Source organism: Platalea leucorodia, assembly GCF_965183815.1.
Source record: "Platalea leucorodia genome assembly, chromosome: 2".
In the NCBI taxonomy this organism is placed as follows: Eukaryota; Metazoa; Chordata; class Aves; order Pelecaniformes; family Threskiornithidae; genus Platalea; species Platalea leucorodia.
This window is the reverse complement of record NC_138824.1, coordinates 6,907,549-6,922,543: the sequence shown is the minus strand read 5'-3', so window position 1 is coordinate 6,922,543 and position 14,995 is coordinate 6,907,549. Positions and strand designations below refer to the sequence as shown.

At 36.5% G+C, this 14,995-nt stretch overlaps 1 protein-coding gene across 7 annotated transcripts in view; it reads right to left on the bottom strand.

Moving 5' to 3' along the window:
• The window catches only part of PICALM (phosphatidylinositol binding clathrin assembly protein), a 74,024-nt gene that overhangs the window by 31,978 nt on the left and 27,051 nt on the right, over positions 1-14,995 (bottom strand). For all 7 annotated transcript variants that reach the window (XM_082303736.1, XM_082303737.1, XM_082303734.1 and 4 more), the window contains exons 2-9: positions 10,598-10,740; positions 8,200-8,275; positions 6,822-6,924; positions 4,653-4,746; positions 4,022-4,133; positions 2,588-2,694; positions 1,343-1,384; positions 537-622 (exon numbers count right to left, since the gene is read on the bottom strand). In XM_082303736.1, the coding sequence (XP_082159862.1) occupies positions 537-622; positions 1,343-1,384; positions 2,588-2,694; positions 4,022-4,133; positions 4,653-4,746; positions 6,822-6,924; positions 8,200-8,275; positions 10,598-10,740 (763 nt within the window). The remainder of the gene's footprint in view (positions 1-536; positions 623-1,342; positions 1,385-2,587; positions 2,695-4,021; positions 4,134-4,652; positions 4,747-6,821; positions 6,925-8,199; positions 8,276-10,597; positions 10,741-14,995) is intronic.

Below are 14,995 nucleotides of genomic sequence, written 5' to 3'. Positions count from 1 at the left end.
TTCTCTAGATTGCACTTTATGTTGTAGCAAGCACTCAAGATCAGTGAATGCCTTTTAGCATATACACTATGGCTTTAATCCCCAATTAAAATCCATTCTTAATGTAAGGACTTCTGGAAACGTTTCCTTGCTTTTGACAAAAAAAGGATTAAAGTTGAGATATAAGAGTCTAAGGACATTAATAAATAAATGTTGCATGCCTTACAGGAGTCTAATTATTAACATAAAATGAACATTTGCAGGCAGTAAATGAAATAACCTTAGTACCTCTTCAGAAGTTCAAGATTAGATGTTAAAAGTATAACTACTACACAAGGGATTCTACAGCAAGATTGCAGCTCCTTAGATTCTAGCTCTGCTGACCTGGAAGAAGCTGTCTTAAGTACTCGCCAAAAGATCGGATAACTTGCTATTCTATCATTGCTAATACAATGTCTTCAACATAGCCTACACAAACCTTAGTCTATAATGAAATCAAAAATAATGGATTTAACATTCGATTCAGCAACTGTTTAAAAGGACAAGGGCATAAGCACCTGCTTGCAGCTGTGGAATCTTTGATTTTCTTCCCTTCTAGAGAAGCTAAATGTTGTTCCAAAGCATCAAGAAGGCTACTCGGTGCCTGCAAAAAGAGACATTCGGGAACAGATTTGAAGAATCTAAGGCGAAGCAAATGAGTAGTTAGAAGACTTTCAGAGAACGCAACTGTAGGGCAACTGGTATGACAGTTCAGAATACTTATACCGCATCTTGGCATCCTGTACATATTTAATTACTTAAAATATCAGGTGATGTACTCTCCTCACTACATTACTCTGTCATAATGACTCACCAGTAAGTATTGAAATATTTCAAGAGATATTAAAATTAACAGCTAGGAAACAGCAAGCAGACAATCGGAAGCAGTCAGTATTTCAAGAGAGACTAAGAAGGAAATTGTACCTAGAGTCATTTCTATGTGCACGCTCTGCAAGTCTTCACAATGATTTAAATGGGCACATACAGCCAAAAGCAAGCTTGCTAAAAACCACAGCTTCATAACTTCATGTAAAAGTTTCACTACGTGAACTCACAGATATAAATTGCACCTTCAAGCATGATAGAAATAAGGCTGTCTTAAAACTTTAATTAGAGTATGACAGAAATTATCTGTAATATTTTACAATAGGATCACTCCATATAAAAGCCAGGCTCCAGCAGAGGTTGAATTTAATCAAACTTGGAAATAACGTGGTGACAAGGTATGCAAGAAAGCATAAGTGAATGCCATAATGTTCAGTTTTCCTGATTATGCAACCCCAAAACAGACATGTATCGGCAAACACATAATAGGTTTATCTACCTGTGAGAGATCTGGTATGTCTCCTCTGTCAATTCCAACTTGCTGTAATAAAACAAATGATTGCTTTTGTTAAAGGCAGAGATGCTCAAAAAGCAAACAACATTAAGATGAAGTCATGTAAAGAGCACAAACCTGTCCATACACATTTTAAATCTCCACAGTCTGAACTCTATAACGGTTGGTTATAATAAATTCTTCTGTTAAATGTATACACATTTGAAGTAGGTGTGTTACAGAGATATTTTAAACAGATACAACCTTAGAAATAAAACAAAGTAAGAATCAACTGTTTCAGCATCTTAAGGCTAGAGAAGTTCACCTATCCCCCAATTTATGTGGTAAGTTCTCAGACCTACTGAATAAAGAGCATATATTTGCTACAACAAAGCACCTTCAAAGTTTTATAAAGAAGCTGTTTTCCAAAATGCAGATCAAACTTAAGATGTTCTGCAGCAGGATATATATTGTTACAATAGAAAGATTAATACTCTCAGCTTCACTTGATAACTGTTATCAACTGAAGACAGCTGAAGGTAGTATCTCTGATAGAGGTATTCTGTCAGGACAGACAGCGAGCCAAGCTTTACAGCTTCATTTTTTGTTAGGAGAGATATGAATAATGAAGGAAAGCAAAACAAGAACAGGAGCACATCTCAGCTGAGGGATCCCTTAATACTGGGACATCAATTCAGCAATGCTTCAGAAACAAGAATGCAACAGACTAAATACATTTTAAAAAAAAAACACAAACAAAACATTTTGCAAGGTAACTGCTTTTTCATCAATAAACACATCTACAGCCAAGACATCCTTAAAAAATATGTTCATCTACTTGTCTTAATTTCTTATTTGTGAAGCTGTTATTTTATCTAAAATTTATGGCAGAATATGGGTTTCAAACTAGAATACAGCTAGAATCATAGCAAGCAGCAGATCATCATGAAGTTACTTTGTCTAAAGCAAGGCTCTTCTTCAAAGAAAGCTCACAATTATTATATAAATGAGGAAATTTTAAAATGCATATTTATACACTCTCCTTAAGGAAAAGATAAACCTGTAAGTATTTTGTAGTCAGATTTTTCAATACAGTCTTCAAATGAACTAATCACCAGGGCAGAGACTGACAAGATGACCCTTGATGGAACTGCAAGTAGGCTGGAAGGAAGAAGTACCTGCTTTATGAGAAAATAAGCACTTTATAAGCTGTTTCAAATAAAGGGCAAAGTTTGGCTGACTAAAGTTTACCTCTGCAACTTTAAGGAACTCTGAGATCCGTGTCATTCTAGTGAGGAACTTCTTATATATATCAAGGCCTTCTTTGCACTGGTTCTTTTTCATATCAAAGTACTTTTCTATAAACAGTAAGAATACTTTCATTAAATAAGAAATCAAACATTCTAAAAAGGATAGGCAAAGTAAAAGCATATAAAAAGACAAACAGAAAATGCCTGCAGATCTGTTTTATGATGTTAACTGCAGAAGTCACTATGCCTAACTCGCACCAAATGACAAAAGCTCCATTGAATATGAGCTAACGATCACCTGCATGCAATTACACCTTACCTTGCAGGTACTAGATCTCACAAAAGCATAACCACCCTGAAGAGGACAACCAAGTTTAAGAATAGGACACCCAAAGAAATATAAATTCATCCTCTTAGGGGAAAAAAAAAAGGCAATTTTACAATCTGGCAGTCAAACATCTACTCTATTCCAGTGACCACATATCAGGCAAGATTTTGCTATTCTCCATCAGGGTGATGCCTCTTGTTATGGTGTGGTCTGCAAGGAGGTGCAACTGATTACAACACACCAGTGCTGAAAGCAAGAGGGTCCCACCTTCCTTCTTGAAATAACACTTTCAAGGCCTGTTTCTATATTAAGCTTCACAAAACATGAGTGTAAGCAACTGCATGCTCCTTGTTCTTACTGAGGGAAAAGAAGTAGACAGGGGCTTCAGACTGGAAGCATGACTGTCCTTTACTGACTAGTTCTGGATTTTGCTTTCCATTTTACAAGTATCGGGTAATAACAGCAATAAGGCAGCTTGATCCAATCACAGCATACAACCAAACCAAGCAAATGAACAGATCACTTCCAACTTAATTATTTTCCAAATTTAGGCTCCCCTGCATCTCCAGTGTGTGCAAGTGAAAGGCCCTGAAGCCTGAATTTGTAATTCCCCTTAAAATATAAGATATGCTCTAGAAACATAAGCCAACCCATCATTAAAACCAACCAACACTAAAGTCTTGATAGCCAAGCAATCACAGATGCTGTGACTGCAAATTTGTAACTGACTACAACTTACTCCACTTAAAGAAACAAAACCTGATCTTGCTTCTTAAAGAAAAAAACATCATGATTTGGGTTTGCAACGCCATTCAATGAGACAAAAAAACCCACCCAAAAAACAAAGCAGTGCAAGAAAAAAAAAAATTAAGGGAAGAAAATCTTGAATTGGCTTTGCTTTCAGAAACTCACCCATCCCTGTATACAATGCAATGGAAAATGCAATTGAACAGAAAAACCTTGGAAATAAATCTGGCTTGGAAATAACAGTAATATTTTGATGTTTTACAGTAAGATTTTCAACTTCTCAAAAAAGAGCAGCTCTTTGCAATTGTTTACTGAGCTCCCTCCCCAAAGTTTACCATTGCAGAAAGCAGTTATATTTACCCAAGAGGTTAATAATCCCTTCGTTATATGCCGCGAACAGTCTAATGGCATCTTTGAAGAGGAGCATGAAGGCAGCATTAATTACACCATTTGTAAGTTCATTGCTATTGACCTAGGAAGATCAGAAAAAAGTTAATTTAACTGAATTGATCCCTTATTGGAAAACTCCTAGTTGAACTCCAGTACTCTATCCCAAGGTGGGCTTTCCAATCATCTCACTGGCTATTAATGGAAAGTAGCAGCAGAGCAAATCAATACAGGATCACTCAGCACAGAATCAAATCAAATAATTTTGGCAGACATTTCTGTTAATTAACGTTAATGTTAACTAACACAACTAAACAACAGGGGACAGAAGTAATCAACTTCTCAATGAACAAACAATTCTTACACAATGTACACAATAAACAACACTAATTTAGCACAAAGCATTCTCTCCAGTGAGCATCATACTTCTTTTTTTCTGGTTTCTTGGGGGTATATCAATGAACAAAATGATTTATGCTCTTTAAGCTGTGCAGATAACATGGAACCAAGTTCAAGACTTTTCATCTTAACCTACTTTACAAGCTCGTGCAGGTTTGTACAACAGTCAATAGTATGTTAGACATGTACATGTTACTAAACTTACATTGAAGTCAAGAAGTGCATCCATTTGATTTTGTATAATTGGTACAGTTTTTAGGAGTTTTTCTGTGCTCATTGTTCTCATCACTCCATCAGCCCTGTTGTGCAAAACAAAAGAAAATTCTTCACCTGAATTTTGAAGGCAATTGTTAGTGAGAAACGTAACACGGAAAAATCAAATAGGTCATCAGAGAAAACATTTAAATCATTGCCATTCAAAGCAGGCATTCTGATGTTTAGGAATGCTGTCTAGCCAATACAACTGTAATAACTGCAGTGTACAAAAGCAACAACTTTTATTTGGCCAAACTATGAATGCAAGATGAATTTTTATTCAGAGGAAATGAAACTGATAGCAGTCAGAAATAGCAGAGCTATGATGCATCAGGTAACCAAAAAAATGCTCTGAAGGTTACTTCTGAAGCAAAATTTTTACCTACGCTTTTTCCAATCACCTGATTATTATTTTGTGTCAGTTTGGATGATTTGTAAGAAAGAATAAACAAATGGGACAATATGTTTTTCAAGCTTCTTCAGAAAGATTCTAGAGGCTACATGATGCTTCCTTTCAAAGGCTGACTACCAGTACTTGGTTGTTTCTTAGTTGTCCAGATTAAACAGACTAAGACCAAAAATATCCAAGAAAAGCAACAACCGAGGAAGAGTTTAAATCACCTCAGTGACAAGAAAGAACTGCTTTCTGTAAGACAAATCAGACAGCCTTGCAGTTGCATCAGCATGCGCCCAGCAAACCAAATGTTTCCTGCGAGTGCAAGTCTCACAGTGCATCTGCATAGAAAAGGCCGTGGCCGTTCTCCAGGCAGGAAAGCCACGGGGAGCACGCTGCTTCCAGCTCTCTACTTGTGCCATGTACTCCCTCCTAACCGCAAAGAGCAACCGCAATAAACCTAACGTGGCAGGGCATGGGAGCAGAGCCCCTGAGAAAAAACGAGCTGTGGAAAAGGTAGATTGCTGCCACCGGAACAGGTATTCCTGCTGGCTCACAGAAGGACCTCCAGGCACATGCTGCAGGCTAAATAATTCATCTCGTTAGGCCTAAAACACCTGATAATAAATCAGGTGTGTAACTCTCTAGTGTATCTGTATATGCGGAAAAGGCTAAGTGTTTTACATTGCTGGGACTCCAACCATCTCTAAAGGCAGAAAACAGTGAAAGGAGCCCAAGCATTCCCCTTTTACTTTACCATCACATTTCAAAACAAAATGGACAGTATAGTATTAGTGAGGAGGTATAAGGGATTTGGACAGTCGTCTCAGGCAAATTTCAAATAGCTTTGTAACACTAATGCAGGATATCATAAGCATCAAGATAAATTATCCTGTGTATGGATGGTAAAGGATGCCCAAATCTAAAACTGAAATTATGTTTTTAAATTTTAAAAAGCACTGCATACACAGATAATGGACAAAGATGGAAAGACTTGCAGTCGTGACCAGTACATCCTCTCCAGCCTTCCCAACAAAGGAGATCTCCAGATTAATTCCATCGTTCACTATAACATGCAATTTACCCAACCACTGGTGCTCTGCACTGTGTTATTTCACATGTAAGCAGGTACCTAGTCTCAAACAACTGATTTCTCTTTCCAGGGAAAGAGCTCGCTTTCCAGGGAAAATTTTAATTCCTGTAGACAAACCCTTCTGAGTAGCATCTACTACAATACTCTGTTAAAAGCATGAATTGCACTGCCTTTGCAAAGGAAGTAAACTCCAGACAGACATTTTGGTATAAAACCAGAGAAACACCAGGAAGGACTGCAAGGTGTTTTATGAAACATCTGTCATTTAAACATTCCAGAGCTAGAAACACAAGTAAATGCATAGTCCCCCATTCTTCATGCAAGACAAAGTAACTTTGTGATCTATCGTGGAAGATTTGTCCAAACTTCTACTTTTTTGATATAGACTTTGATGCACACCATTTTTCATTTCTTCACATTAAACTGTTAATGTTTAAAGAAGTAAAATTATAATACTTGAAGTAAAATATCTGTACAATATACATAACTGGGCAGTTGAGCCTTTGTGTGTCATGGGAGGAAAGCAGACATTACCATCTGTACTAAGTTGGAGCCAACATTGGTTTTCTCCACTTGAATTACAGGATATAAGACAAAACCTCAAGATAAGCAAAACAATATACAGTCCTTACCCTCTTTTTACTTTTGTGAAGTCAAAAGCCACTTGTCTATAGGAAACTGCCTTTTCATTCAGATACCTACTATACCGTCTGATAAACGTTGACATGTCATAACCTAAAAAACAAGTTTCAGAAGCTTATTACTTACCTAGTCAATTAAAGATCAAGAACTTTACTCTAAATAAAGTGCCAGATATTAATGCAAGACAGCTTCATTATATTTTTGCCTGATTTTGTATAGTCAATCTGTGTTACGAAGAACTATGTATGTCATCATAGTCACCATGTAAATCAGACAACACTGCAAATATCTAGAAGATCTGAACTATGTAGAAGTTCACACTTCACTTCCTAAGGAAATCAATTCCAAAAGCAAAACAAAGTATTTTTATGCAAGTTCTCTCATACTATGATAGAAATTACTACCAAAAAAATGGCACAATGCATTCATGAAGATGTTTGCATCAACTCCACAACACATTCTCTCATTTACAACTGAATAGGGAAAAGAAAAAAAAAAAAAAGGCATTGAAGGAAACATTAAGAGACAATAGAAATTTTTCTATGTTAAGACAGTGGCAATAGGAAACATTTCAATAACTGTCAGTCTAAGGATACAGACCAAGAAAAAGATCTGTTCATAATCTGTACTGAGACCATGGAAGTTAAGACTCAATAAAATGAGGCAATTTGGTAGACCCTTGGTTATCACTGAGCAGGTTTCCAACCCCAGGTAACCACTCTGTGTGCCTGTTTTAGTACACCTGTGGCAAAAATTAGAACCAGCTATATAAAAAGCAAGGCGGAAAGTAAGACACCACCTCAGGAGAAAAAAAAAAAAAACAAACATGACAGCTACATGTATGATCAGAACTGCACTGAACTGCAGCCTAACAGTTAGGAAGGGTATTTCAGTTAAAAAATCTGAACCAGAGAGGAACTTATTTGCCCATAGAATTAGTCTCAACGATGGATGGAATGGTCTTCAAACAATCTCCCAAAAAGTTAATTTCTTTTTTTTTTTTTTTTTTAAGGCACAGTTCTTGTCTCACTGACATGATGCACATACGATACATTTTTTGAAAACTTACTCATCAAAATATACCTCTCTAAATGGAGAATTCTCTTCAGAAACTGGAGGAATACTAAGTCAGATCTGTTAAGCTAAGAAAGTTAGAAGCATTGATAAGTGAGCCTGTCCTAAAAGACGCAAAGAATTCCTCCAGCAGACAGCTTCTGCCATGCCACAATAGCGTTTTAAATTAAGAAATGCAGTCTGGGGTAAAACAGACAAAAAATATTTCTTAACTGACATGGTCCCTCAGAGTTATCAAGTTGTATTTACTGTCCCCCAGCACACTACTAACTTTTAATGAAAAAGACACCTTACCTTGCAATCCACTTTTGTCTAGGAAATTGCTCAAATTAAACAATGTGTTTCTGGACGCCAGATACTGGATAAAACGCTAGATGAAAGGAAAAATTTGAATGCTTTTACTATATTACCAATGAGCTGGAACAGAGGTAACAGTACTAGAAACTCTTTATCCAGCTTATGAAATTCAACTTTTATGCTTTAAGACTGATTTCAAATCTGGAAACTATTACAGGAACTCAGATTTTTACATAAAAAAATAACAACTAGCTTCATTTCAATAAATTTTCAAATGAAGCTAGTTGTTATTTTTTATCTAAAAAACTGTAAACAAATCAAAGTCACATAGATATTGCATGAAGGCCTCCAACTGAAAGACTTTATTTTAAGCCAGAATATGGAACTGGAAACTTCAGAAAAAATCCCCCCAAATACCTTCGCATTTTACATGCTCACAATTGTTTCACTAACTTCAGTTTTATAAGAGTTAATTTCATTTTACCAATTAACCAAGACATCTTTGCTCAGCATACAATTTTAACAGTACTTAGCATGAATATGAAAATAAGGTGATATAAAGATTAGTTTGCTTATACATCAAACGTTAAATAAACGTAAGAATCCATATAAAACATTAACATAGTATGACACTTAGTACATCTCATTAGTTACATGTAATTCTGAATTGCATTTCACAAAAATGAATGATGGTATTTTCATCTTGTAAAGACACATTTCAGATCACTAGCACCACATCTTATTTAGTAGGAAAAATAATTTTGTCTTATGAACCACTGTGTAGAGAGCTGCTACAAAAATAAACCAGTCATTCACTTGTAATAACATTTTGACAGAGGAAAGAATAGTTCTGATTAGTGTAACAGGTACTACTGAATTATTTTCATTAGCATAAATACATAGCTTACACAGAAAAAAGACTGGAGAAGGATAAAAGCACTCAGTACTTAGCTATAAATGAATTCAGCAAAAGCTGGGGGACCAAACGCTTTTCAGTTTTTTTACAAAAGGATTTACAGATTCTCTATAAACTTCTAGACATTTTCATAAGCACTCAATTGCCATGTTCATTGTTCAAGTACTATTTCTAGCTGTGAAAAGTTTCATCTTGAGCAGAAATCTTGCCCTCATTACTTCTATAACACATTTGGCAAGCAAAATTTGTGTGGCAGTTTTCTTCTTAAAATGGAAAATATTTCAGACAGTGGTCCCATGAAATTTTTTTTTAATTACTATGAAGTGTATTGGTATCAGTTTAAAATTTATATGACTCAAAATGCAGGCACAGCAAGAGTGTATAGACTCTACTTTGGAAAGTGTCAGTTATCCCAGTGATCATGCTTAAAGTCAACATGAGAAGTTTGCCCTCTTGTGGCTTACTTAGCTTCAAAGTATAGATTTTCACCAAGACCAGAAATACTCTGCAGCTGTCCTGCAAGAGAAACCAGTATATATTTTTTTAAAAAACTTAAAACCCTTCACAACACAGCCAGTCAGCCAGAGAAAGCAGTTCCATGACCTATAAGAACTCTGAATGCAACCTGAATTTCAAAGTTTTAGTCCTCTCTACAAAATCCTACTTGTGATTTGCTAAAGCTTAATACCAAAATTCATATAGCTTTCATTATACTGACCCTTTGCAGTAAAAAGGAGTGTTAATGTTTACAAACACTTTCTAAGAAAGCCTTCAAAGTATAGTTTGTTTTTGCTGTGTGTGGTTTTTTTGGGTCTTTCTGTTTGTTTGTTTGGGGTTTTTTTGGGTTCTTTTTGTTTTTTAAATGCAGAAAATTCAAGATGCTGCTATGCTTGGCTTGATATCTCAAAAAATAAGGCCCCATAGGAAATCAAGTTGTGGAACAAAACAATTTTATTCCTTTTTGTTTAAATTGGGGGTTTGTTTAATTGTTCTACAGTATTTGGTGTTATTTAGATGCTCATACTCAAAGCCAGCTCGTAAGCACACATTTGCCTTCACTGCAAAAGATTAGGGGGTAACGGTGGAAATTCCTTCAGAATGGAGTTATCTGGGAGAAAAGACTATCCGGATTAGCTAGAGCATGAACCCAAAAATGCTTCCATTTTCAGCGTTCAGAATCCCATTCAAGATAAATTCTGTTCATTTTGTTTGGGTGGGTTTTTATTATTAGAATAACACCTTAGGAAAAAAAAAGTACCACCAGCATTCAGGACACTTACTTTTGATTCTAGAACTACAAACTTTAAGGTAGAAACAAAGCAGACAAACATATAATAAGACCTGTGCTCATGCAGAGTTAAGACACAAAAAGGTAAAACTAAATATTTTCTTACAAAGATTACTAGTGGAAGCATTTAGCTGACATTTACAGGAATGAGGTGCTGTAACTGTTTTCAGATAGATCATTTTTTGTATTACCTCATTTCCGTACACCATTAGATGATGGGTTGTGATGAGAGACTTGAAGACCACTACCCAGCTACTGTTGGTAGTTCTTTCAAACAAACTGTCTGCCAGTTGTGGGATGTTCACATTCATCTCATTTGTGCACTGGATTAAGTCTGCAATACAGAATTTTTTATTATTATGAGTTTTGTGAAGGAAGATCAATAACATAAGAAAATCAGTACACTCGTTTTATATAGTAATATTTTCTATGAAAACTGAGGGGCTTTCCAGTAAAATAAATAGTTTCTTGAAAAGCACCATAGCGCTGGTTTACCAGAACCTTGTAATACAAACTCCATTCTGCTCACTGCCAAGATTCCTAGTCCTCAATGGCTTTTGCAATTGCCTTAGAAGGTCCTGGAAGAGAAATACTATAATGACTTACACTATCTCTGACTAACAACTTCCAGCTTTCAAACATCTAAAGCATTAATTGCAAAATAATTCTTACATGCTACCATTTAATCAAGTTTACTGGAAGATTATCACTAGAATTAATTGCAAACCTCAGGTTTCTAGCCTCTTAATGGACCAGTAAACCCTTCTAGACTTTGGTTCAATGTAAGTAATACAATATTCAAATACTTCTTAGTCTTGATACAATGCAATCAACACCTTCAAAAGGGCAGAGGGAATGTTAAGTGAAAAAATGAGCCTCTAGCTACAATACCAGACAAATGAATTTCGTTACAACAAAATGGGTCGTTAACTCAAAAGATGATTAGGAGCACAGCAAAACCTGAGGTTGGCTAGCTAAAACAAAGCTATCCAATTTTTGTTCAACCTGGACTTCCAGTAGACAAGATCTAGTGTCTCTTCAAATAGTTGTTAAAAAAAAGTTACCCTATCTTTCTTTTAGATGTGCTACTGTCACAACTCTATAACCACAAGGAGCCATACTTATAATACAACCAATATAATATGTAATAATCCAGTAACTTAGTTCCAAATGCCGATGAAGGAAAGCAATGACTTAAGATCATGATGCTACAGTGACAAATACAACAGAAGCAACTATATTAACATCCCAACGTGATATAACACAGCTTGCTAGCATTTAATACGAAGCTTAAAACTTAATGTAACATAGTACTGATGACACTTTAATACTATTAACACCCGAAAAATAAAACAGTAATTTTCACTCAAACTGCGAGCCCTGCCAAAGGCCATAGCTCAATAAGGATCAAGACTTGAGTAAGCCCTACGCCTGCCTGTCTACGGGCTACTAAGACTAACTGGAAACATCCATTTAATCTGAAGGGAAACGTTTAGCCTTTGAAGACAGTTTTATATCCTGCTATGAACAATCATTTGTCAAGAAGGACTCCTAAAAGACAGGACCCCCCTTCACCCACAGAAGCAGGTAAGCATGGCTACCACAAACTCCGAACTCGTACGGTCAGAACTGAAAAAGCTGCTATTTACAAGTTTAAGTAGTAAAGGAAGCAAGCAGGAAATGATTTCCACATTCAAAATGTAATGAGATGGAGAGATTAGCCATCCCTTTATCTACAAGTAAAACTGTGATGACTTCAGGCATTCATGACCTCATTTTTAAGTCATGGTTATCTATTATTGGATGATGATTTGGGGCTGTTAAGACAATGCTAGGATATTACTCAGCAAAAGACATGTTCTTAACTGGATCATTAAAACCAAGCCCTGCAGCTTCTTGATCTTCAGGTCTTCCCACCTAAGTACTAACACGTGCCGTTTTGTGTAAGGCTATCTGGCAGGAACGCACATTAAATACACAGGTATATGCATCACAGGATGTCAAGTCGTACGTTTTGACATAAGAGGTGCAAATGCATATTCGAAAGTGAGAACTTCTATTCTTAAATACAACATTTGCCAACTAGTCAACAGTAACAAAGAAAGAGGTGCCACTTGAAAATCCACTATCTAAAATTACTAAAAAAAATTATATCCATTCTAGATGATACTTTGTGCCAGAAGAAATGTTTTCTAAAATGCCACTGGACTTTCAAATCATGTTTTGGTATCTGCTGCAGTGTGTAAAAGAAAACGGGCTCTGTAAGCCAGCAGAAAATCATCCCTCACAGAACTGATGAGTGTTTATGTGAAAAGCATATGAATGAACTTGGTGGGCGGCAGAAGAGAGGGCAAGCACATTAGGAAGGAGAACTAGTAGCCAACTGGGAGAAAACACAGGCAAGAACAGAAGTACACAAGCAAGTCTAGCCTTGAATGGAAGGAAGTAAATTTGCAAATGCAAACAAGGGAAAGAGACACTGTTGATACCAGTTACTACAAATGAAGTTTAGCAAAACATGAAGTTTCTTTCCCTACAAAATGCAGGTTGAACAACACAGATGCTTAATAATCTGGTATGTCCTGACACCCCAAAGTGCCTACATTATATACATTTCAGAAAAGTTACATCTATCTAAAAGCTTCTTTGAAAGTAGTCGCATGAGCAATGCTAATTAGGTGAAGAAATATTTGTACAGTTAAATCCAAATTAGATCAGCAATTTTTGTGCTAACCATAGCATAAGCAGCATAGTACAGACACAGCAGAAGAGAAGACAGTACCCTGCATCCCACGCTGCTGCACTGCCTGTTCAGGAGGCTGTCACATACAGTATTCTTGCTTATTTATCCTAGTCCCACAGACACCCTTCATTAAGGGAGAGGAACAAATACATAATTATTTTCACATCCTACACTTTACACAACTCGTCTCACACCCACCTATGAAAATACTAGCTACGTATTTTGAAACCTAAGTGCCCAAAGCAACACATCTCAAGACTGCTAGTTACTGGGTATGGTATGAGCAATATGACAGGCAGGTATATAACCAAAGGGCAAGGCACTAAGGGGAATAGCTTTAACCTTACAAAAGAACAAAGAAAGAAAGAAAGAAACAATCAAGCAAACAAAAAAGGATAACCCTTGGTGAAAGTGTGATGGCTGTTTCATCTTTGAACTTCTTGTCATGGGAAAGGAGGAGGATTGAATACTTACCCCCATCAATACTACAGAAAGGAAAGTCGCTCTCTATTGACCTTCTGCATTAATGCCCACAACACCTCACAGCTGAAAAAGAAACTCTCCTGGGAAGTACAAACCATCTTCCCAACTCTAAAAGCTGCTACAACTTCCATAGCATAAGATACAGCATACAGGTATTAAATAATAAACATTGATCATTGTTTCAAAGAAAGCAGCAGTTAGCAACAGGAATTTTAAGTTAAGCTTGCAGCTGGCTGGGAGAGTTGCATGAGGGAAGCTTAGACAGCGATGAATGCACAGTCATATCCACAGACGTAGCTGGAGACAGCCCAGAGAAAGGCCAGCAGGATGGCCAGGGCTTAGAGCACATGATGCACAAGAAGCGGTTGAAGCACGAGGGTTTATTCCATCTGCAGAACAGAAGGCTGAAGGCAGGGAGGGGGAATATAAACGCTATCTTCGCAGTCAGATGTTTCTCAGAAGTTCACAGCAAAAGGACGAGAGGCAGCAGACATGCTGCAACAAGGGAAATCCTTATCAGATGAAGGAATTAAAAAATCTTCACAATGAAAGTGATCAGGCATTAGAGCCCGTAAGCAACCAAGTCTTTTAAAGTTTGACATGGTTTAAGCAGGGGGTTGATTACAGGACCTTCTGAGGTCCCTTGCAACCTGAAGTCATCTACAATTTTATGTACTGTCTATGGAAAGAGAATGAGAAAATGGAGACAGGCAAAAACAGAGAAGTGACTTCCAAAGTAAGCTGAAGTCCAAAAGAGTAGTCCAACAAGAGTACACTTGTAAAGACTTCAAAACCTTAGACCTATTTAAGTGATTGATAAGACTTATGTTTTGAAGAACTCCATTTACCTACCTACACTAAATCATACACCAAATTTCAGAGATATCAAAACTCAATTTTCTTAGAAAACAGTTCTATTTTGTTTTTAAATAGAAGAAGCTAAACCATATTTTTTGTTATAACAGTTAAATTTTTTATCCCTAAATGGCTTTCACATAGTTCACTTCTGTTTGGGTTTACGGCTTTTTTTCCAACAAAGCAAAGATTTTGCAAGGAATCATAACAAAGGTCTGGCCTACAGACGTTTCAGTAACACTGAAGCTTTGCAATTGCACCTGTATCAAAGGCACTGTGTTGCCTAACCCTGCTGAAGTTAACTTGTACAAAACGTGCAGTAAAATACCGTGTAATACTCTGGGTAAGAAAAAGAATATATTTGCACTCCCAACCAAGGTATCTACAGTCTTTACAACTGTTCAGCCTTCATTGCAGGAAAGAACCAAATGATTCATTGCTTTACACAATTGATAGTTACTAGGTGAGAGAAGTGTAAAGGTGAAAAGTACAGCAAAAGTACAGCAAG